Raw genomic sequence first — 26,056 nt, 5'->3', positions numbered from 1 at the left:
CCTATTCTAGTATCAACTCGAAACTTGTTAGCCATGTCATAAGATCATAAGACATAGGAGCAGAATTAGGCCATTTGGCCGATGGAGTCTTCTCCGCCATTCAATTATGGCTGATCATTCTTTTCCCCTCCTCAGCCCCACTCCCTAGCCATCTCCCCATAATGATACCATGCCCATTCAAGAACTGGTCAAGTTCTGCCTTAAATGCAATCAACAACCTGGCCTCCACAGCTGCCTGTGGTAATAAATTCAACAAATTCACCACCGTCTGACTAAAGAAATTTTTCTGCATTTCTTTTTTAAATGGACGCCCCTCTATCCTGAGGCTGTGCCCTCTTGTCCTGGACTCCCCCACCATGGGAAACATGCTTTCAACATCTACTCTGTCTAGGCCTTTCAACATTCGAAAGATTTCAATGAGGCCCCCCCCATCCTTATAAATTCCAGCGAGTACAGACCCAGAGCTAACAAACTTTCCTCGTATGATAACCCTTTCATTCCCAGAATCATACTTGTAAACCTCCTCTGAACCCTCTCCAATGCCAGCACATCTTTTCTTGTACCTTCACATTCAAAATCGTTTATAAATATTATAAACAGCAATAGACGCAACACTAACCTCTACAGTATACCACCAGTCACAGGCCTTCAGTCTGATGAACAGTCCCCTGGGCTTCTATTCCTCTTCTCCTACCATCAAGCCCATTTTGGATCCAGTTTAGTTAACTCACTCTGGATCCCATGTGATCTAACTTTCCAGACAGGCCACCATGTAGTATCTTATCAGAGGCTTCGCTAAAATCCATGTGGACATCTACTACACTTCCTTCATCTATCTTCCTGATCACCATGTTAAAAAATTCAAAGAAATTCATGAGACACAATTTCCCACCTACAAAGTCATGCTGTCTGTTCTCAGTCATCCCTTGCCTTACTGAAAGAATGTAGATTCTGTCTCTCAGAATCCTCTTTAATAATTTGCCACTAATGTTAGGCCCACTGGTCTGTAGTTCCCAGGATTTTTTTCTTGACCCTTCTGAAATGCAGGCATGCTGAATAAATTTTTGCAGCAGTCTTCACCAAGGAAGGAATCCCTAGAATAACACATGCACTAACTTTAAATAACATACAAAAATCCCAATTACAAGGGATATTAAAGAAGCCAAAGGCAGACAGGTCTCTGGGACCCAATGGATTGCACACTTGAATTTTAAAGAACGTGGCTGCAGAGACTGTGGACCCCATTGATTGAAATTTTTCACAACCTGGTGTACTCCAGGAGGGTACCAAAAAACTGGATAACAATTAATGTGACTTCCTTGGTCAAAAATGGAGAAAGACTGGTTAGATTAACAGCTATTATTGACAAAATGCTGCAGTCAATAATCAATGAGGAAATAGCTATTCATTTTGGAAAGATAAACACAGTGGATTCTGGTTAATTGGGACACACAGGGACAAATACATTTAGACCAATTAAGCATCTGCCACAATTAGCTGAAGTTTAATGGAAATAGTTAATAAGGTATAAAAAGACAACAGAGTAACAAATAATGTATTTAAGTGAAATATAGAACAAATTAGAACACTATCAATACTACTGCAGTATGATAAAAATGTATTAGTTTCTAATGCATCAATGGGGGGGTGGGGGGGGGAGTTCATCTACAACGCATTCTTCTGACTGTAACTGAACAAAATCAGTGCAAACACCTAGTGCACATAATGGACTGCCCTCCTACAATTTAAAAATAGGGAGGGATTCAGCAGGCCAGGCAGCAGTTATGGAAAAAAGTACAGTTGACAATTAAAAATAGGGAATTTTGTTGCAATTAAACAGAAAGTTGGTGATGTCTCACTTGGGGTAATACGTATAGTTTTGTTTCTTTACCTAAAATAAATAGTAACCTTGGAGGCAGTATGAAGGAGATTCGCCTGGCTGATTCTGGGATGAGAGAGATGTCTACCAAAAGCAAATAAATAGTTTGGGCTTGCTTCCTTTGGAGTTTAAAAGAATGAGAGTGACCATAGTCAAATTTATAATATCTTAAAGGGGCTTGACCGAGTAGGCATTGTCCCACTATTGAAAATAAGCCAGTCTTGACCAAGAGAAATACCAAAAGATAAGGGGTTGCTAATTTAAAATTGAGGTACTAAGAAATTTCATCTGCAGAGTGTGATGAATCTCTAGAATTTTCTGCCTGGTAGGTGGTGGAAGCTGGTTCAATAGAAGTACTTAAAATGGAGATGGAAAATATCTGATAGATTAAGGCAGTGTGATTGGAGAAATGGCACTGTAGAGGAGTTGAAGCCAGAACAGGCGTCCATGATATTAAAAAGCAGGACAAGCTTGAACAGCCTGATGGACTACACCTGTTCTTACTTTGTCTTCTTGTGAACTAATGGCAAAAGGTATGTAAGCTTGGGGCATCTTGTTTTAAACGGTCCAATTTAGGAGTAGTTGTGTTGCCTAGAGCAAACTGAATGGGTATGATCATCATTCTTCTCCTTCACTGAGGAGTAAATATGGTTTATTATTTACTTCCATGTTAGTTACATTAAAGAGCACAAACAGCTTGTGTACTTAAGCACTGGCCATTAATTGTGCTTGATGATACAAGAATTAATAATGGTGACTTGCTGCTAATTATTTGATACATGAGTTTAAGTGACAGTTGTTTAGTATTTCTATCCATTAGAATGCAAAATTCTTGGCTCAAGATCCTTTCAGTTTGTTGTGTGGAATATAAAACATATAGTCCATGGGCCAGGACCCCAAATTTGGGCCACCAGTACTATCTGGGGGGAATAATTCTTATAGTGATTTTTGGCAAGGTATACACCCCTAGTGCTAGAAAATATGTGATAGCATTGCAGCAGTGGTATCTTGCAATGGTAACCTCCATGCCATAAGAACCATGATCCCATGATGCTCTGCCTATGATAAGATGAATTATGCCAGGTACCTGTCCCCTTACTTTGCTCAGATGATGAACCTCCCAGATAAGAATCTTTCTGTTTATGAGGCCTTCAAGACAGGCCAATTCTCAGTGCAGCTGTCAAGTAACAACCTCTTTGAGCTGATCCCTGTGGACCAGGCTATAGAAGCCACAGTGAACAAAGACACACAGACTCCTGGAGGCACATCACGGTTCAGCCTGAATGCTGGAGCTATCAAGAGTTACCACATAACAGCTGAGCACTGCAGTGCATTCCTGGGACAGTCAAGGGAGATGGTGCAAGGCAACAAATCAGAGCTTTGTCATGCAGAGCTACCGTGGTCAAGAATCCAGAAAGATGAGGAAGCAGTTTCAGCAGTGGTTAGCCTCATACATGAATGGGTCAACCCATTTGCAGAGAAGCAGGACCTCATTAGCATCTCTACTGCAAAGGCAGCCCCCAAGGTCATTGCCTCCGACCTGATGAAGGCATATGAGATTGGTGAGCAATGCTACGCAACCTTCAAGGATGAGAGACTAGAGGAAGACCCACCAGCAAAGAAATTCCATGACCCAATGAAAACCAACAAGCTGAAAACATTCAGTGATATGTGTAAGAAGAGAGATGAAATCAAATGGGAGAGCGATCATCTTGAAAGCAGACAGGTCTTTGTTTGGACACATCATAGTGATGGCACAAGGGCGCAGTCTACATATGGAAGATATCCTTTCTCATCCCCTTGGACCATTGCCCCGGGCCCTGTCCACACAAGAGAAAGACAAATAAAGCTACTTTAGCCACAACCTTGCAGAAAAATGTAGCAGTAGAAGAGCAACTCCCAGGAAACTCTGCTACAGTGGTTGATGGAATGAACTTGGTCCAAAGAGTGAAAGGTGATCAAGTTACTTTCAGAGATGTTGCCACAACAATTCTGGGTATGGCTCGGAGGGAAGGCAGTCAGAGTAGCAGAATAGATGTTGTGTTCGATACATACAAGGAGAACTCTATCAAGAATAGTGAAAGATCTCTACGGGGTGAAGAGACTGGTCATGAGTTGCAAGGTATCACAGGCACACAGATGGTGAGGCAGTGGAGGAGCTTCCTGACCAAAGTCAGTAACAAAAATAGTCTCATTAGCTCCATAGTCCATGAATGGAGGAAGGCGGAGTACAGAGCAAAGCTACAGGAGAAGATTCTGTCTGCAACTGTGATTGACAACTGTTACAGAATCACATCTCAAGACAGCGAGGAGGTGTCAGCTCTTCAGTGTCAACAAGAAGCAGATGGCCGCCTACTTCTCCATCCTCCAAGAGAGGGATACCAATCTGTGATCTGCTCAGAAGACACAGATGTGGGGAACATCACGTGATGACGTAGGATCGAGACGCTGGAACCCAGCTCTCCCGTAAAAAGTTAATAAATCAATGTCTAAATGAAGAAAAGTTAGTCAATACTTTCTAAAAGTTACTTATAAACTACTCCGGATTGTGTCAAGCTATGCCTCAAGGAAGGAAGATGAAGAAAACTAATACCGGGAAGACTACGCAAGTTGGAACAAGAACAAGGCCCATGTCTACCGAGGAACCGCGGTCTCAGGTACATTACACCACCGGCGATACGGAACAGGAGACTGCGGCAACATCGGCCATTGCTAAAGGAAAAAACCATCGTGAACTGCGCAAACACGAAGGATGGAGCATGCGCAAACGGGAGCAACAAGAACTACAAAGCCCAGCTACCACTGCAACTGAAAGTGATAGCGAATCGGAGGGAGAGTCAGATCTTCCAGAAAGATCAGATGAAGAGGGAGTTAAAAGTCCTTCTAGAAATATAGAAAAAACTTTGAGGCAAATAATGCGTAAATTAGACACATTAAAAGTAATTAAAAATAATCAAAAAATACTCGAAAAAAAAATGACCAATATGGAGATTATGCTTGATAAACTGACAAAGAGACAGGAAAAAATGGAAAAAAGAATTACGGACTTGGAAACTACAACGGAGGACATGGTTGAAAGAATGGACAAAATGGAAAATGAAAATACTGCTTGGACATCAGAAAGAAAACAATTTATGGAAAAAATTGATAAGCTTGAAAATTTCAGTAGACGAAATAATATTAAAATTGTTGGACTTAAAGAAGATATGGAAGGAGAAGATCCAATAAATTTTTTTCAAAAATGGATCCCTGAAAAATTGGAAATGGAAAGAGAAACTCCAATTGAGATCGAAAGGGCTCATAGATCCTTAAGGTCAAGACCTCGAGCTGATCAAAACCCACGATCAATTTTGATAAAATGCTTACGATACCAAGACAAAGAAAAGATCCTGAAGGCCGCTGCCCAAAGTGCCAAAAATAGAAACGGGCCACTGATGATAGCAGGGAAACCAGTTCTTTTTTATCCTGATATAAGTTACAACCTGTTGAAGAGAAAGAAGGAATTTAACCCAGCGAAAAAAGCCTTATGGGAAAAGGGTTATAAATTTACAATGCGGAACAGGAGACTGCGGCAACATCGGCCATTGCTAAAGGAAAAAACCATCGTTTTTTCCCACAACACTGATAATTTTTTTGGAGGAGGGAAATTTTTTTTTTTCCGATTATCGAAAAGCGGAGGAGTTTGTACAAGAACTTCCATCTATTCGCTAATTACACATAGAGGCTTCCGAACGTAATGGATTAAAGATGAAGATAAACCCAATGAACAGAAGTGATGGACATTTATGGATATTATAGAAGAGAAAAGCAAAATTTTAGAAATACTAAATGAGAATAGTATTTTTTTTTTCTCTTCTTATACATATACTTTTTTATGTTGCGGGGGGGCTGGGGAACTTTGGATCGGTTACTGCGGGATTCACGTGTGTAAGCATGGCGGTTGCCATGACCAGTACAGCAGAGGGGGGTAATGTTGTGTTTTTTTCCCACAACATTAGTAGGGGGGTATTTTGTTTTTTTTCTTTATATTTTAATTTTCTTCTATCTTTTTGCCTGGATGATTGGTGGGGACACACATAGCAACATGGAGATTTTATAAAGATTTCCCAGGATACCACGAAAGTTGAAAGATTAGGTATTATTATAGATTGGAGTAATATAATAAAAAAATAATGACTAATCTACTAAATTTTTAAAGTTTTAATGGAAATAATTGGTTACTTGGGGAAAGAAATAAATATATATACTAAAGTTATTACGAACTCCATGGAGCATGTGGGGATCTTCCAATGTCCAGGCATTCCTTTTTTTTTCTTTCTTTCTTATTTTTTTAATAGGGATGTTAGGGGGGAGGGGGGCTGGGTACCACTTTTTTTTCATACACATTTATTCTGTAACTATTTGAAAACAATAAAAAAAAGTTTTAAAAAAAAGACACAGATGTCTTTAGCATTTTGTGACAAGATTGAGGCCCCGTTGTTCCAGAAGTGCGGCACCAGAACCTGTAAAAGGCTAGTAAACATCAGGAAGGTTGCTCCCACTGTTGGCATAGAGGTTTGTAGGGCTTCATTGGGTTGCACGCTTATACAGGATGTGACACTGTAAGCACTTTTGCAGGCAAAGGGAAGACAAGTGCCCTAAAACTTCTGACCAGCAACAGGGAAACTCAGGACATATTCTTAGAGTTGGGTCAGGAATGGGACCTCTCCCCAGAACTGATGGACAAACTAGAGGCATTTACATGTCTTCTGTATACCCCAAAAGCATTGACCACCAAGGTCAATGAGCTCAGATATCACCTTTTCTGTGCCAAAAAAGGTGAAATTGAAAGTCATCAACTCCCACCATGCAGGGACTGCTTAACAAAACATGCACAGCAAGCCAACTACCAGGCTGGTATATGGAGAAGAGGTTTGGAGAAGGACCCACAAGTGCCAAGCCCTGTTGGCAGAGGATGGAAGATGGAGAGAGAAGAAGAAGCTGAACTGCTGGTGGCACACTGGATGGAAAGGCCAGCCAGCACCCGATGCTGTCCTGGATTTACTGGCCTGTAACTGTCCAAAAAAAAGTTCACTCCCAAGATGTATGTGTGTTGCAAATGGCCTCAAGTGTACTGACATGTGTAGACTGGCAGACTGTGAGAACCAGGCATCCACCTCAGAGAGTGTGGCAAGTTCAGATGAAGATGTGGAAGACTTGGAAAATTATGATTACTAATAGGTTATGAAAGTATGGAAAACAAAGTATGGAAAGCAGTCTTTGATTAAATATATTAACTTTACAACCAAATGGGGCCTAGGTTATGGCCGTGTGGAACCCCACATTTGAATTATTGTACTGTAATTCTATATGCTATGACAAAAGCTTAAGATTGTTTTGATTTGATACAACAATATGGAAAATATCATGACATTGATAAAAGTCCAGAAATCTCTCCAAATGAGGTTTTTTTTACCTTTTGGGGGCTGGAGTAACATTTTCTGCTGTACTGATGTTAATATGGAATATATACAAAAAGTGATTACTTATTTGAATTCAATAAAATCTCTACAAATCTATGTGAATATATGTGTCTTAGGGTTTTTATTGACTTTTCCAAAATAAACAACAGAAAAGTATTTTTCTAAAAATAAAATGATTCACTCTACTGAAATTGGGCATTGTACTGCGAGTGCCACCAATGACATAGTTTTCAATGTAGAATTTTATAACAACATTTGATGAAAAGTGCTTGAACTCAGCTATCATTGTGACAAATTTCAATGTTGAGGGATCACTGATGACAAAATACCACTAGGTTGAATATATATGTTGTACTTTATATTGGCCACTTTTCAGAAATGCTTATTTTAGGGTAGTGTTATAAAATGCATGATCGCACACATAAAGCTACCACTGGTGCAATGCTATCACATATTTTCTAACTCTAGAGATGTATACCTTGTCAAAAATCACTTTGAGCATTATTCCTCTCAGATGGTACTGACCAACCCTACTGGCTCATGGACAAATACAGGTTTTTATGTAAATAGCCGCATAACAAGTTAACTGGCAGTTATTTAATTTTATCAGTTATTTGGCCAAGTATAAACTGCAATTCTACTTCATTTTTAAAGAAACATTATACACTTAACCACTTTGATCACATTACACAAAAATAGACTGTCTTTTTGTTTGCGTTCTTTCTTTTAAAAATTGTAAATTTATATAATTTTTGTAAATGCTGCTTATATGATGCTCTGTTCAAAGTTCGAGGTAAATTTATTATCAAAAAGTGCATATACAGTGGCATGCAAAAGTTTGGACACCTCTGGTCAAAATTGCTGTTACTGTGAATTGTTAAGTGAGTAAAAGATGAACTGATCTCCAAAAGTCATGAAGTTAATGATGAAACATTCTTTTCAACATTTTAAGCAAGATTAGTGTATTATTTTTGTCTTGTACAATTTTAGAGTGGAAAAAAAAGGAAAGTAGCACCATGAAAAGTTTGGGCATCCCAAGAGATTTGAGCTCTCAGATTTTCACAGTCATCGTTAGGAAAGGCCAGGTGATGCAAATTTCAAATCTTTATAAATACCCTGACTCCTCAAACCTTGTCCCAACAATCAGCACCATGGACTCCTCTACGCAGCTGCCTAGCTCTCTGAAAATTAAAATAATGCCCACAAAGCAGGAGAAGGCTAGAAGATAGCAAAGCATTTTCAGGTAGCTGTTTCCTCAGTTTGTAATGTAATTAAGAAATGGCAGTTAACAGGAATGGTGGAAGTCAAGTTGAGGTCTGGAAGACTGAGAGAACTGCTCGTAGGATTGCTAGAAAGGCAAATCAAAACCTCAGTTTAGATGCAAAAGACCTTCAGAAAGAATTAGCAGACTCTGGAGTGGTGGTGCACTGTTCTACTGTGCAGCACCTGCACAAATATGACCTTCATGGAAAAGTCATCAGAAGAAAACCTTCCCTGTGTCCTCACCACAAAATTCATCGTCAGAAGTTTGCAAAGGAACATCTAAACAAGCCTGATGCATTTTGGAAACAAGTCCTGTGGACTGATGAAGTTAAAACAGAACTTTTTGGTCACAATATGTTTGGAGAAAAAAGGGTGACGAATTGAAAGACTCTTAGCTGGCTACAGAAAGCGTTTACAAGCTATGATACTTCCAAAGGGGATGTTACTAAGTACTGACCATGCAGGGTGCCCAAACTTTTGCTTTGGGCCCTTTTCCATTTTTGTTGTTTTGAAACTGTAAAAGATAGAAATAAAAAAGTAATCTTGCTTAAAATATTAAAGAAATATGTCATCTTTAACCTTGTGCCTTTTGGAAATCAGGTCATCTTTTACTCGCTTAGCTATTCACAGAAACAGAAATTTTGACCGGGGTGCCCAAATTTTTGCATGCCACTATATGTCACCGTATACAACCCCGTGAGTCATTTTCTTGTGGGCGTACTCAATAAATCCAATAACCATAACCAATGAAAGACCGCATCAACTGTGTGTATAATCAGTGTACAAAAGCAAAAAGAAAAAAGGAATAATAATAACAAATAAGCAATAAATATCAAGAATATGAGGTAAGAGTCCTTGAAAGTGAGTCCATAGGTTGTGGGAACATTTCAGTGATGGGGGCAAGTGAAGTTGAGTGAAGTTATCTGCTCTGGTTCAAGAGCCTGATGGTTGAGGGGTAATATCTGTTCCTGAACCTGGTAGTGCGAGTCCTGAGGCTCCTGTACCTTCATTGTGATGGCAGCAGCGAGAAGAGAGCATGACTTAGTGCTATATGCCTCTGATGCTGCTGCAAGTAATTTTTTCATTGTAACATTGCATATGACAATAAACTCCACGTTGATATCCAGTTCAAGTTGTATCAAAACTCTGCACATCTATGAAATTTAAATGATCAATTCAACCCCACTTACCACAACTTGCTGCATCTCACATTCAATTCTTGATGCTCTGGGAACTGCTGACAATTTCCCAGAAGAGGCCGAATTCAATAGTGCTGCCATTTTTTGCTTGGTCTCCTCTTTTTGTGCCTCCAATTCTCTTTTTTCTTTTTCTGCTTTGCACCATAACAGCCAATGAGTGAAGCAGTACCTGAGCCTGTATTTCCGATTACATTCTGTTGCAAGCTGTTTCTTCCTGAGTACAGAAATGGTGCTTTAGTTGTATTAATTTCAAAAGTATTTAATATAGTTACAGAAACAAAATAACTGTATATGTACCATAATTAATATGTCGTCTTATCACCAAATCATTTGGAGACATCCTAAGGACAATTGAGATAGTTGTCAATATACTACTAAAAAGAAACAGACTCTTATATTTTGCTCTTCAAAAAGATAGCAATTCAGGTTATTTAATAATTTGGAGAATGATCTCCGCAATATTTTCCAACTATAAATTCACATAGCCACAGCTTCCAATAGGAGCCAAATTTTCCGCTGCACTTACTCTCTAACCCCACCCACCCCTGCCCTCTGCTCACTTAGGACCAATCTTAACACTATCATCAAATCTGATGAAGGCAGCTTTACTACAGTTTAGCAAACCAACCTCTGCTTCAGAAAGGCTGAAATGCTAGTTCTCCATCTCTCACTTATTCCTCCTCTTGAACCATGAGTCCAGCATGATCAGACCACTGCATGACCTCTCTATCTTGAGAGATCCTCCCTCCATAGCCTCCAGACTCAACTCTCAACTGTACAAACCCGTTAACTATTACTTTCATATGAACACTGTGCTGGTGAACCTGTCCGCACTGAACAGAACTTATTTCTTCCAATCTTGGTTCTGTTCCTTTTCTTTTTGTCCAATATCATGTCCATGATGCAGTTGACACCGGTCCCTCAACTTTTTCTTTTCCATTTCTCCTTCTCCTGCTTTTACCCATTTTCCAACCATCTATGAACCTCCATATGCAACAGATCAGCCTCCTCTGCAATGTCTGCCATCTTCAATGATATACTGCCAGACAGGTGTTCTACTCCTCCTTTCTTATCACCATTCCGAACAGGCTGTCCTCTCCTCAAGTCAGTGCTTCAATTTTCCATCTGTACAAATACTAACATTATATGACACGTTACCATTCAAAGGCTGGAGATGATGTGATATTTATCCTTTCATTCTTCCCTTCATCCAGGGATTCAAATGCTCCTTCCAGGTAACAGAGTGATGACTTTTGCTTCTAATTCAGGTTACTGGGTTAAGTACTCACAATGTGAGCATTGCAGAAGATCCCCATTCTGCCCCTAAGCTCAACAACGAGCATGGCATTTTAGTTCTTTGACCCTTCGCCCCTGGCCTTTTTCACTGCTCTAATGGATCCTACATAAACTCAAAGAGCAGCACTCAGGCCTCAGTTAGAGTCGAACTACTTCAGACTTTCCATTTATCTTTAGAACTGTCTTCAGGAGGTCACCAGGTTCCATTCCTGAGAACGGTTTGTCACCTAAGTTGGAAATGACCAGTGTCATGTGGGAGAAAGCACAGTACAGTACTAGCCGTGATGGGAGAGTGAGCAGGAGCAGGAAGAGCAGCCAGCCTCACTGAGTGAGCAGGTGAGTCTGCTTGGTGCTTCCAGCTCTGCTCTGCTCAACTCTGTCCTGGAGAGACGGCACATGGAAATACCCTGTTCCAATCTGGCAGGAACTGCCTCCAGCCCTGCAGCAGCTAGCAAATCCATCCCCATGCATCATGGTCTTCTGAATGCTTATTTGGATGTACAGTGCCTATAGGTCAAGTGCTCATAACCTGACAGAGGACCTGTAGTTCTGAAAAGAGATCATTAACTACAAATTAATTTGAGATTTTTTGCCAGATCTCTGGCATATTCTTTTGTTTCAAAAAGATTTCCAAAACACAGTTCCAGCGCAGTGTTGTTAATTTTCTCATTTTCATTCGCCCCTTTACTTTTGCCCTCAACATGGCAATTAACTAGCCACTTTCTTTCTCTTTTATCCAACATCTCTAGGTATAATTCACTTTCTCTTAGTCTGCAACCAATATAAGAAAATCTTTACCCTCTCCACCCTCTTCCTTCAATGCACTTTGAGATCTGTTGAATCCCCACTTTTCCCAACTCAGGCCTGCCATCTCTTACTCTCTCGTTCTACAAATGCTGCCTGATCTGACCTGCTGAATATTTCCAATGTTTCATCTCTTCTTATTTCTGTCTACCAGCAGTTGCGGATTTTTTTTTCCCATTCTGGTCAATGGTTAACTGATCAAGTCACAATTCCCACGCTTAAAAACTGCAGAGTCAATTTGAAACTGAATAACATTATTTCTGAGTTGAGAATCCAATACTTCAAAGAATACAACTATTAACCTGACAGTCAATTGCTACTGTAAGCTAACTCTTCATAGCTTGGTATGCAATTAATAAATGTTCAAAATAACAGATAAATGCTTGACATTTATTTAACAGCAAAAGGGATATATCAATGTTAGGTTCTGCCTCCTGTTCATCATCAGGACATAAACATCAATGTTACCATAATGGAAAAAGAAATGTTAAGTGAGTTGCTTGCCATAAAGTCATAGCAGGCTTCAGAAACAAAATAAATCAAAGGGGGTCAATAGATGCTCCTGATCCTAATGAATGAAAAGTGAATGACAAACAGTGCAAATCATATAGACTCTATTAACAATTCCAATGCAAATCATTTACTCTAATGAAATAAATTAAAAAATCAATTACTTTAGTTTGGCAACTGTATCAAATATTGGGACAAAGCTAGAGGAATCTAAGTCATAGCAGGAATAAATGGTGGAGGGAGGGGTGGGATCTAGTGAAATCACACTGGACATGAAACACATTTCATGATGCCAGTGAACAAAGTTGGAATGGAATGGCAGGACAATGAGTGTTGGAAATCCACAGCAAAGAGCAGAGTCATTAGGGTACCGTCTTGTGTAGAACATTCTCTAGAGGTATTCCAGTTGCTTCTTCCCATCCTTACACAGGGCAATTAAAATATACATACCATCTCTGGAAAAAATCTCCAACAGACATCCTGTCTAGCTGTCTGAAACTTTGAGTCACAATCTCAAAATAAAGATCCACTCCAGATAGAGATGAGAAAGAAAATCTCCAACTACAGGGTGATGATTTTTTGGAATTCTCCACTCTGGTGGCCTGTAGTATCTTAAGCACCAAGTACAGTGGATTCCAGTTAATTGAGACATATCAGGACCAGTACATTTTAGCCCAAATTAGCTGAAGTTTCATGTAAATAGTTAAGAAGATATTAAAAAGACTAACTAATTTTAACTGAGTAACAAATGATGTATCTAAATTAAATACAGAACAAATTAGAACACTACCAATACGCTACAGTAGTAAAAACCTATGTATTAGTTCCTAACAGTTATCAGAGGAATTCATCTAGTGTATGCTGCTGTCGTCTTTTGATTGACTGTAAATGAGAACAATCTGCACAGACACTGGTGCAGATAATCGACTGCCTTCATACAATGCTTTTGACGATTGTATCTCCCAAATCTTCACTTTCATTGTAACATTCAAGATGGTTGTCAATACCTTCAAATTCTTCATTGTTCCTAACTTGAAGAAGTGAGATCATTTAATTTTCACTCCCAGCTTGAAACTGCAGTGAGCAAAACAGTTCAGACATGTGGAGGGTGTTTAAAGAACAATTACAGTGTAGAGAAAAGGTGTGTTCCTATTAGAAGGAAGGACATGGATGGAAAGATAAGACAGCCTTGGATGTCCAGAAGAGTGATAAATGTAGTCAAGAAGAAAAAAGAAAAGAATGTAAAGCTTTGGAAGTTAGGATCCAAATGAAATATGTGAAGAGTATAAAAAAGCCAGAAAAGAACTAGAGGAGGGAATTAGGAAAGCTGGGAAGGGTCATGAAAAATCCTTGGCAAGTAGGATTAAAGTGAATCCCAAAGCATTCTATACACATCAAGAGCAAAAGGATAACAAGGGAGAGGGTGGGACCACTCAAGGATAAAGGGAGGAACATTTGCTTGGATGTGGTGAATGTGAGTGAGGTGCTTAATGAGTACTTTGCTTCAGTATTTACCAAAGAAAAGGATATTGAGGACCAGAAGATCAGTGCTGAGGGTATAAATATGTTAGGGCATTTAGAGGTCAATGAGGAGGAAGTATTGAGCCTCCTAATGGGCATTAAGGGTGGGTAAATCCACAAGGCCTGATGTGTTTACCCTAGGTTATTGAAGAAGGCAAGAGAAGAGATTTCTGGGGCCTTGACCAGTATCTTTGTCTCCTCTCTAGGCACAGGCAAGGCCCCAGAGGACTGGTAAATGTTTAATGTTGTTCCTGTATTTAAGAAGGGAACAAGGGAAAATCATGGAAACTATAGTCCAGTGAGAATCACGTCAGTTGTAGGGTAATTGCTGGAGAAAATTCCTCAAGATAGGATAAATGAGCATTTGGAAACCCATGGCCTAATTAAAGAGAGCTAGCATGGCTTTGACTAGGCAGGTTGTGTCTTACCAACTTGACTGAGTTTTTTGACAAGGCGAATAAAAAGATTGACGAGGGTAGGGCAGTGGATGTGGCTACATGGATTTTAGAAAGGCATTTGACAAAGTCCCCCACGGAGGCTAATCCAGGCGATTAAGATGCATGGGGTCTGTGGCGAGTTGACTGTTTGAATTCAGAACTGGTTTGCGCATAAAAGACAGAGGACAGTGGTTGAAGGGACTTATTCAAGCTGGAGATCTGTAATTAGTGGAGTTCCACAGGGATCTGTGTTGGGACCTCTGCTGTTTGAAATGTATAAATGACCTGGATGAAAATGGAGATGGGTGAATGTAGATGGATGGATGAAAACGTAGTAAGGTTGCGGGTGATACCAAGATTGGTGGAGCTGTGGATAATGTAAAAGACTGGCAAAGAATACAGTACGATATAGATCAGTTGCAAATACAGGCAGAGAAATAGCAGAAGGAGTTTAACCCGGACAAACGTGAGGTGTTGCACTTGGATACAGCTAGGTTGTTTCCTCTGCAGCAGCAGAGGCTGAGGGGAGATCTGATAGACAGACACATGAATGTGAGGAAGATGGAGGGATATGGACCTTGTGTAGGTAGGAGGGATTAGTGTTTGGGTGTTTTTGATTTGATTTTTAGCTGGTTCAGCACAACATTGTGGGCCGAAGGGCCTGTTCCTGTGTTGTATTGCACTGTTCTGTGTTCTATATCTTAATGCTCATTTCTCACCAACTATCAGTGGCAAAAATCACTGCTTTTGAACATAAATACATGCAATTGACTCTGTTTATAAACTGTTCACTCTAAGCACGGTGCCGTGTCTAATGGCTACGCAAGTGCATGTGACTGATGCTGGTTAGAAACTGTCCACAATTAAGCAGCAATGCATTGCAAATAAATAAAGGGAATCCCGGCTATTTTCTTGATTAGTTTTTGTTCTCTAAGAGTTGTCCCAAATAAGTGGCTGCCCTTAATAGCTGATGGCCCAATTAACTGCAATCCACTGTATATTTAAGAGATCATTTGGCAGATTTTTAGATATTAAACAAATCAAGTAATATGTAGTTAGTGCAGGGTATGGCACATAAAATATATTTCATAATCATATCATATCTTTAGCCTGAGCATACATAAGGGGCCAAATGGATGACTCGTGCTTACATTTCATATGTTCTGATAATATAGAACAGCAGATTAGTCTAGAGTTTTTAATATCACCACATAATATACCTACTGAACTAACAGGTAAGTTCGTAGAACCTGCTCGGTCTGGCAACTCAGACATTTTCATTATGTTAAAATCTATAAAAAGTTGAACAGATTTCATGAAAATGTCACTATGTTGGTTTTCTGCTAATGTAAAAGTAGACTTTAACATGAACTAGCTTTTCCTACACATTATTTCCAGGTTCATCCATGATCTTTTGGGTATGTTCCTTGAAGCAGCCATTAGTTTTAATGCTTTGGCAATGTTGCAACTTTGCACCTGAGTGATAACTACCTCATTTTGTGCATATGTCAAGCAGGGAGAGTGCAAACTTCTCCTATTTAGTCAAGTGGCCTGATCTAATAGCCAGTCCTGTGATAAGTAATGCAGAACAGTATTTATTCAGCAATCCCAAACTGCCTAAAGACACGTCCCTTCAGTTACTCATAAGAGCAGGAAACCAGTAATGACACTAGTCAGAGCAGATGCTCCTTGCATTCATATTGTAATGTTACAATTTTAAGTACATTACAGCAAAAAGAAATTCCTGCAGATTTCAATTAATAAATTGGGAAAATAAAATACACATTAATAAAAAACCTAGTATAACAATAATGACATATTTCAACATTTACTTTGGCTTAAGTTCCTAAGAGATACAAACAATCCTTAAGAGTTTGAAAATTCTTGTACAAGAGCAGTGCTCAAAAAGGATCAACATGTACGATTATAAACATTATGCAGTTTTGTTTAATTGGGCTTTCTTGCAAAATATTCATACTCATATGCCCTCTGAAGAATGAAGAAGTGAGTTTCTGAACTATACGTATTTCATTTTAGTATGACTCTCTACCTACTGCTTACCTTTTTTCCTCCCGCAGTTCCATCTCAGTGCGTTGTACTTCTTGCTGCAACTTTTTTCCCCATGTATATGTTCTCCAGGCCTGAAACATTCGAAGCTGGCTTTTCCAATCAAATAAAGCTTTTGCTTTGCCCATTTTGATCCTGCATTCCAGAACCAGTTTATACCAGACTGAAAAATGTTTCTGCAAACACTGGTTTTAAATGGTAAATATTAGTCCACAGACATGTTTAACCAGGTTTAAAAAAAATGACTGAGCTCTAATCAGATCACTATATTTCATAAGGGGATTGACTTTAGGTAGATATTTAAGGACACAATACCATTAGAGGTTAAAATACTATGTTCAGTCATACCATTGAGAAGAATATATCTAGTGAGAACAACAACTTTGACTTCATCAATCAGCACTTCATGTTGAAAGTTAAGGACTACCATTTGGTTGAGTTACCCAGAGTGAACTGTAAACTCCTGGGATTTCAACCTAAATAAGCCTTACATGGCTGGTAACTAAATAGTGAAAGGCGACTCGCGCTTTGACTCTGAATCCTGTAAGTATCCCAAGTTATAATTACCTCATGTTATGACCCCAGCCCCCTCCTTTGTGAGAATCGCAAGAGAGAGAGAAGCCTTAAGGTTTGGAATGTGATCTGGCCTCTCAGCCAGACAAAAGCCACGGACATGGCCATTGTCTTTGGAGACACCTTTGTGGAATAAGGGACTGGACTACGTGCAAACCCTCAGGGCAACGTGGGCTGGGTGATGGGGAAAGATTGCCTCACCCCACCCTGATTGACATCTACAACCCTGCCAGTCCAGATAAAAGGTGGGCTGCCGAGACGGCCCCTCAGACGCACCAAGGAGACACACGAAGAAGACACGATAGCGCTTCCCGTCGGAGCGGGAAGCCATTTTGAAGGAAGCCACTTGCGTTAGATTCCAGATTGGGAGTCTGTGGCTAAAACCAAAGGAAAACCGTTTTAACTAACAACCAGGATTTGCTTCGCAAAGACGACGGGCAAGTGTTCCTTTTTCTCACCAATCCTCTCTCTCCAACACGTGAAATGCCAGCGGTTCCCAAACGGAAAAGCCTGCAGATTTATGAGTGACTTTTATATTCCATTGGGACTCAGTATTATCCCCTAGACAACGATAGAGCTTATTTCTGATTGATTATTACTATACCTGTGCTTTAGATTGAGTTTTGATGATGTATATGATCTGAATGTTTTGTATTAACCATACGTTTGTGCCCCTTTATAAATAAAAACGTTTGAAAATAGTACCATCAGACTTCAGCAGACCTCTCTATCTTTGCTGGTAAGTCACCCGGTTACTGGGAACATAACACTCATAATACACACACAGAAACAACATTAAACCTATACTATGTGGGGCACAGAAAATCATATAGCTCTGAGGGTAGGAATATAAAATGTTAGACAATAATCTAATTTTGTGCTGGAAAGGAGAGCTGGTGTAAAGGTGTGAATAGAGTAAACTCTCACTTAGTTGATGTGAACAGTGTTAGAAGTTTTTGTATAGATGAATTAGTTCACTGACTAGTCTTGGGTAAAATGGTCATCTATAGAAGAATGTACAGTAAACAGATTAACCCTAGATGAATGCACAGACTTATAACTTCAGTTAACTGGAACTATTATAATGTTGTAATAATGCAACTTAGCTCTAGGCAACCTAGCATTGCTAAGATGTATCATAACTTTTTTTTGATGTTAATGATTTTATCTCACCCGTAACTGGCAAGATTTAATCCTGGCATCAATCTCCTCCATTTTCAGAAGATTCTCAATCTCAGAACGTTCCTGATTCTTCTGCACTTGCAATTCCATCAGTGCCTGCTTGGCTTTCTCCTGAAGCAGGGCTTTCTGCCTTTTCTCTTTCTTTTGATGCTCTCGTTCACTGAGAATGAATTTTAAAGAGGTAACCTTTATGAGACATTAGCTTGATCATATCTTATGAAAGCTTCTCTACAATGTTTTGACACTTTTTCTTAAGCTGATAATTCCAAACTACAGACAGTACCAAGGCTGAATGGCCTCCTTTCGTACCGAAATAATTCTATGATTCAGTGCCAGGTTTTTTGTGAGTGACCGCATTAATGCATGCTTTAATTCTTAATGTGCTGCGAGATATACCTTCAAGTTCACGTTGGAAAATGACTTAAAAGTTCCCATGTTTTCTAGGTCCTATCTCAGTGAAATTTTAGCCTTGTAGCAAGCTACATGTACATCAAGGAAATCTTTTTCTAAAAGAAAATTGAAGTTCTGGAATTAGTTTCCTGTCTTTAAGTCCCTAAGATAGCAGAAGACAGAAAATCAGAAGCAAAATAACTACACCTTCATCCTAATTCTTTGTGCTCATTTCTCACACGACTACATTAATTTCTATGTTCCGTTTAGTTTAGTTGGCCATTTGATTATTAATTGGCTCAGCACAACACCGTGGGCAAAGGGCCTGTTCCTGTGCTGTGTTGTTCTATGTTCCAATTTCTGTTCTTCATCAGTAACCCTTATCGAGATAGTCTGAGGGGTAGGTTTGAGAGGGAAATATAACAACCTAATGGTTAGAATTAATCAGCAAAACCAAATCAATTTCAGGATTTTTAAGATTTCATCTTCTTTCCTTCTCAAAATACTCTAAAAGTTATTTAAAGTCTATCAGTTGTTACTTGACAGATTGCCTACGTACAGCCACTTTGCTTCTTCCATTATGTGTCTTTTCTCCATCATTTCTTTCCGTAACTTCACCATCTCTTTTTTAATGTGCTCTTCCTCTTTCTTAGCCTGTAAATCTTTCTTTCTATTTTCCTCCTGAAGCAGTTCATGAGCTTTAGCATGAGCAAATTTCTTTATGGCTCTCTCCTGCTTCTGTTGCTCCAACTGAGCCTGTCTTTTAAGACGATTTTCTTTTACCTTTAAAATACAAATTGGCATCGTTAGTTTCTCTGAATCCACATTCAACTCAAGAAAGTTCAAGAGATTTTTATTAAAACATTTTTAGTTGCTAAGTCTAACTTGAAATCAAAAACTCAAGTCACCAAAAAGATTCAGAGACAACAGGTTCATAAAGAATATGGAAATTAATACCATAAATATGAGTAGTAAACAAGCTCATCTATTTAGTATGCAAATCATTCTGGCTACAGATTTATTTTGCTACATAGTGAACATAAATACAAAATTATGACTGAAGTACTCTCCCGGCAACCTGGTACATACTTGTCGGTGTCTTGCCTCCATGCTTAAACGTGGGTCTTTTTGCTTTTTCTGCTGATTTTCCTCTTCTATCCCAAGATTATCAAGGATACCATACTCCTCCAATTTCTTTTCTAGCAGCTGCTGTAGGAAAGCCTGTGTTGCAGCACTCTCTTTCTCCTCTTCCAAGTAATTGTACAAATCTGGAGCAACAGAATAGACAGATATATTCACTAACTTTGGATGAGGAGATGATTGTTTCATAAAGGTCTCTTTTAAAACATAAATGAACATTCCTTTAGACATTTTCTATTAATCTTTGCTGTTTGTTGCTTCTCCTCTTCCTTCCGTTTGCAAAAATGCCTTATTATGATGGCTTCTTTTTAGAAAGTGCATCTGCACAGTTGAATTATTCTCATCAGGAGCAATACATTTCATGTCCCAAATGTGTTTATTCAGGCTATTTTTTTCAAGAATCAAGATTATTTAATGTCATTTCCTGTACACAAGTGTAAAGAGAACAAAATAATTGTTACTCTGGATCCGATGCAGCACAAAATATAAAAAACACAACAGCAATAATAAAAAGAACACAATAATCATAAATACATAAGATAGCTTATAAACATACACTGACTGTATACAAAGACTGTCCATAAAGGGACACCAGGCTGAAGGAAAATAATAAAGCAGTGGTGGAGTTAGTGGGTGGAGGTGTTCATCAGACTTACTGTTTGGGGAAATAACCACTTTTGAGTTGGACGGTCCTGGTGTGGATACTACGTAGCCTCCAACCTGTTAGGAGTGGGACACACAGTCCAAGAGCAGAGTGGGTGAGATCCTTCATGATGTTACTGGCCCTTTTCGCGAGCAGGCTGATTCCAGTGATGCAATGGGCAGTTCTAACAACCCATTGGAGAGGCTTCCTGTCCGCCACAGAGCAGTTTCTGTACCAAGCACTGATACAGCCTCACAACAAGTATAAAGAAGATTACGATTACCAAGAATGGTTAGCAATCTTGTCCATGCCCCTAACTTTAATTGGTATAATGTTGGAACACAACAGTCCATTGCTTTCAGAAGAGTTTTTCTTTTACAACAGTCCTGATCATATTCCATTTTTGTGTTTACAATATTTAGTTAATTATAATAAAAACTGTCCCTTTATGTTAATTCATATCACCTCTGATGGCTTTACTTTTGCCAGTGAAAGCTAATATTAAAGTTTTGCGCACGTTACCTAAGAAATGTCATCTATACACATGAAGCATTCACTTCAAGTTAAATTTTTCTGTCTGATAAATTGAAGTTCAAAATTAAACAAAGAAATCCTCACCATCAAATTTTTCATATTCAGGCATTTTGGAGATCATCTCTGATGAACATACAAATGACTCTGAACTGTTCATATCATCTTGTAGTTCTCCAGTTTCTTCACATTCTAACTCCAATCTTAGCTTGGAATTCATCCATTCCTGTAGTAACTCCTGAGCTACATAGAAAGGGAAACTGTAAACAGCATTTTACGATGGACATCTATACACCTAACACAGGGCTCTCTCCACAAATAATTTACCCGTGATTTTAAAATGATTTAACTTAAACCCTAAAAGCAGAACTCAATACTCTGTTATAATCCAAGTATTTCTGGCAAATGGAATTTTATTCTGTCAAATTGGGGCCTCAGCTAGAAAAAAAATAGGAAAATGTGGACAAAGGCAATCTTTAGAATAATGTAAATGAAAAAAAGCACAAGTCATATGAATCACAATTTTACTGAAAATAAAATTTTCCAAGATTCACTAGATGTGGTTTCATCAAATTTTAATAGCTAGTGAAATATGCACCAAATGTAATGTAGGTATGCAAATATTTCAATAATTTTGACAAAAAAAATCTTTAAGTTGCATATTGTGGCAAACAGTAGATGCTTTGGTTGTCATTTCCAAATCTGATTATTATGAAACAGGGCATTCAGACTGGAAGGGTGGAGCAAATGTAACCTTATTATTTAAAAGCAAAATGCGAGAGAAAACGGGAACGAGTTACCAGCTAGCCTTACAGTACTAGGGAAAATGAGAGTTCATTATAGGCAACCCCCACAATATAGGTATTTTTAGGGCAAAAATACAGAAATTTGCCCTTACAGATATTCACAAATCACTACACAAAAATTTGAAATACTGGAAAAAAATTCACTCTCACAGAACTTATGTCAAGTAAATAAAATTAATACAAAACTTTTTTAAAGCAGCTGGTTTCTTGACACATGCATAGGTGATGCAAGTTTGCATTACGGAAAATTACCATACCTCATTTCTAGAAACTTCCCACTTGCAGTCTTTACCTACAAACAGTCTTTTCCAATGAACTTCTGGAAGTTCCAAATGCCTTTAAGATTTGCCTTGCCCCAATTTAGGACCTTAACTTGCAAACCAGTCCTAACCAAGCAGAGTCCACTGCCAAGAAGGCTCACCAGCATCTTTAATTCCTGAGGAAGCTGAAGAAATTTGGCCTGTCCCCTAAAACCCTCACTAATTTTTATAGGTGCACAGTAGAAAGCATTCATCTAGGATGCATCACAAGCTGCTATGGAAGTTGTCCTGTCCAAGACCGGAAGAAGCTGCAGAAGGTCGTGAACATAGCTCAGCACATCACACAAACCAATCTTCCATCCTTGGACTCACTTTACACCGCACGTTGTCGGAGCAGTGCTGCCAGGATAATCAAGGACACGACCCACCCTACCAACACACTTTTTGTCCCTCTTCCCTCCGGGAGAAGGTTCAGGAGCATGAAGATTCGTACAGCCAGATTTGGGAACAGCTTCTTTCCAACTGTGATAAGACTGCTGAACAGATCCTGACCCGGATCTGGGCCGTACCTTCCAAATATCCGGACCTGACTTGCACTACCTTACTTTCCCTTTTCTATTTTCTAATTATGATTTATAATTTAAATTTGTATTATATTTACTTTGATTTGTACTTCAGGGAGTGTGAAGCGCAGAATCAAATACCACTGTGATGATTGTACGCTCTAGTATCAATTGTTTGGTGACAAGTATTAAGTAGTTCCAAGTGGGATATGTTGGTGGCAGTTGTTCGGCGACTTCTTCAAGTTGACGTGATTGAAATCTCCCACAATGACAGGAAAGCATCTGGGTGCACAGTTTTATTCTTGTTGATTACTGTATGTTGCTCGGTTCCTCCAGTGCCCGCCTACACCGCTATGAGGATGATGGCAGAAACCTTCCTTAGCAGATAAAATGGACAATCCAGATGTTCCAGGTTGGTCAGCAGACTGAGGCAGAACTGCCACATTAGGGCACCACCTAATCTGACCCTTAAGTGCAAACCCACAATGCTGGAAACTGCAAGAAATACTTTATACAACACACTTTCTGTGATTTATCCCTACAGTGAGAGAATCGTCAAGGTACAATCACTGAGACTTTTACCTTCAGCATAGGCGTTATCATGGTCACGAAGCTGATCAACTGTCTCCATTGTCATAACGTAGCCACCGACCTTTGGAGTTTGCAACTTTTTTGAAGGAAATACTTCTGCTACAGCACATTCAGATGCCTGTTCAACTCTCTATCAAAAATTAATAAATATTTAAATAATGTTAAATAACATCATCTGCATAAATTCCACTTTGCCACTCCCATCCCAACAAACTCTGTGCTAACAACGTATTCATGAATTCAGTTACCCATACTTACTTTAATCCAGTCTTGAATATCATCATGATTCATGCTTTGCTGTGAGGGAAAATCACAGTATTGTTAACAACTTTAAAAAAAAATTAACAGATGATGTATATATACAGCCAATCAAATACATTTTAGCTCCTTTGTAACTGAATTTAACAATGGAAAATTTCATTTAGGATATAAATATTAATATTAATGAAGATATTTGACACATAACCCATGTCAAATATAAACATATTAAATATGTATTCACAAGATGAAGCAGTTAGGTTAATTGATCACATGGGTGTAAATAGGTTGTACGGTCTTGTTGGGATAGAAGGGCCTGTTACCATGCTATATTACTAAATAAAACTAGATTTTAAGATCAAGATTTCTAAATGTGGAGAACCTTGTAAAAAATGCACAAGCTTGGTTCAATTTTGATTTAGTGTAGGTGAGCAACAATCTAGTTTTCCATCTTCTGCGTGGCAGCTCTTAAAGAAATCTTAATCTCCTTTTGGTTAGGCTTCATTCCTCACATAACTGGCTAAATTGCTTGAGATGTTCTTCATTATTAAATGAGTATATACATAATCTGTATATGCTGCCCACCACCTCACCTCTGCTTCTTCCCCAAAACTACAATTTTATTCATTCAATTGTATGTGTTTTGTTTTAAACTAGTTGATGGATTTATTTTCAGAGTATATTCAGGAACTTCTGGTTAGAAGGATGGCCTAGCACCTGCAAATTAAACGCTGAAAGAATTTGCTTTGCCTGAGCAAATTTAAGCAAAATTTCAAATTGGTACTACAATAATGGGACAAGACTAAATTGCTGCTTTCTCTACAAGGAGGACTTGGAAAACTAGAGAAAACACAGGAAGAACATACTACTTCCCAAACAGCCCACTCAATCCATCCCACCCCAAAGTCTGCAGATCCAACACTGACCTTATCAGTCACCTCAAAATTGTAGTTGAAACAGGGAGACTGCACAAGAAACAACACATGCTGGGATTTGCAGCAAACTCAAATAGCTGGAGGAATTCAGCATGTCAGGCAGCATCTGCAGAGGGAAATGGACATTTGGAACTTTGGGTTGAGACGAATGGTTTGAGTCCAGAAGAGGGTTTTGAACTGAAACACTAATTTTCCATCTCCCTCTACAGTAGGGATGTTGTATAACATGCTGAATTCCTTCAGCAGCTCATTTCTGATTGTAATGGAAGCATGTCCTCTCCACCCAAGGGACTGCAGTTCACACACACTCCCAATCACATTCATGGGACAAATGTACAATTCTACTTAAATGCCAATTGGCATGGGCCCCTCAGATATAACTGGTTTATTTTACTGCTAATTCAGTCATGGCTGCAGCCCTTAGTACTGCTGCAGGATTAGGGCTAGCAGTAGATCAATGCCAGCAGCTGAACTGTTCCAGAGGCTACAAAGTTCAGAATGACAATGATTTTGGCCTCCATAGGCAGAGTAGTTTAGGAACTGGACCATGCTGGAAGTGGAAGTCAAGGGAACACGCAACAATCCTCATTGAGGACTGGTGGTCAACATCTCTGAGGACCTATCCAGGGTCCACATATTGATGCAATTATGAAGGAGGCATGACAACAGCTATATTTCATGAGTAGTTTGAGGAGAATTGGTATGTCACAAAAGACACTGACAAGTTTCTACAAATGTACCATGGAGAGCTTCGAACTGATTGAAGCACCATCTCGTATGAAGGGGCCACTGCACAGGATCAGAAAAAGCTGCAGGAAGTTGTAAGCTCTTCCAGCTCCATCATGGACACGAGCCTCCCCAGCATCCAGGACACCGTCAAATGGCGATGACACAAAAAGACAGCATCCATTATTAAGGACCTCCCATCACCTAATCTGCTAATTAAATTTGCCGACGACACTACATTGATTGGCCTTATCTCAAACAATAACGAGGTAGCCTACAGGGAAGAAGTCATCTCACTGACACAGTGGTGTCAAGAAAACAATCTCTCCCTCAATGTTGCAAAAACAAAGGAGCTGGTTGTGGATTACAGGAGAATGGCGATGGGCTAACCCCTATTGACATCAATGGATCTAGGGTTAAGAAGGTAAACAGCTTTAAGTACCTCAGCATCCACATCACCGAGGACCTCACATGGTCTGTACACACTAGCTGTGTGATGAAAAAGGCACACAGCGCCTCTTTCACCTCAGACAGTTGAAGAAGTATGGTATGGGCCCCCAAATCCTAAGAACTTTCTACAGGGGCACAATTGAGAGCATCCTGACTGGCTGCATCACTGCCTGGTATGGGAACTGTACTTCCTTCAATTGCAGGACTCTGTAGAGAGAAGTGCAGACAGCCCAGCACATCTGTAGTTGTGAACTTCCTATGATTCAGGACATTTACAAGGACAGGTGTGTAAAAAGGGCCAGTAGGATCATTGGGGACCTAAGTCACCCTAACCATAATCTATTCCAGCTGCTATCATCCAGGAAGTGGTACTGCAGCATAAAAGCCAGGACCAAAAGGCTCTCGGACAGCTTCTTCCACCAGGCCATCAGACTGATGAACTCACCCTGATTTGAGTGTACTCTATATTACATTGACTGTTCTATTTATTATAAATTACTATGATTGCACATTTAGATGGAGACGTAACGTTAAGATTTTTACTCCTCATGTAGATAGATAGATAGATAG

At 39.3% G+C, this 26,056-nt stretch overlaps 1 protein-coding gene across 3 annotated transcripts in view; it reads right to left on the bottom strand.

Moving 5' to 3' along the window:
- ccdc191 (coiled-coil domain containing 191) overlaps nt 1-26,056 on the bottom strand; it is a 60,618-nt gene that overhangs the window by 23,235 nt on the left and 11,327 nt on the right. For 2 of the 3 annotated variants that reach the window (XM_073045737.1, XM_073045736.1), the window contains exons 2-9: nt 23,376-23,414; nt 23,109-23,247; nt 20,985-21,140; nt 19,673-19,851; nt 19,143-19,366; nt 18,185-18,353; nt 16,433-16,623; nt 9,795-10,017 (exon numbers count right to left, since the gene is read on the bottom strand). In XM_073045737.1, coding sequence (XP_072901838.1) covers nt 9,795-10,017; nt 16,433-16,623; nt 18,185-18,353; nt 19,143-19,366; nt 19,673-19,851; nt 20,985-21,140; nt 23,109-23,247; nt 23,376-23,408 — 1,314 coding nt within the window. In that variant the 5' untranslated portion in view covers nt 23,409-23,414. Of the gene's footprint in view, nt 1-9,794; nt 10,018-16,432; nt 16,624-18,184; nt 18,354-19,142; nt 19,367-19,672; nt 19,852-20,984; nt 21,141-23,108; nt 23,248-23,375; nt 23,415-26,056 lie in introns of those variants that run through there. The other variant, XM_073045738.1, reaches the window with a different exon arrangement.

This window comes from Hemitrygon akajei, chromosome 5 (assembly GCF_048418815.1).
Source record: "Hemitrygon akajei chromosome 5, sHemAka1.3, whole genome shotgun sequence".
In the NCBI taxonomy this organism is placed as follows: domain Eukaryota; kingdom Metazoa; phylum Chordata; class Chondrichthyes; order Myliobatiformes; family Dasyatidae; genus Hemitrygon; species Hemitrygon akajei.
This window is presented reverse-complemented; position numbering and strand designations above follow the sequence as displayed.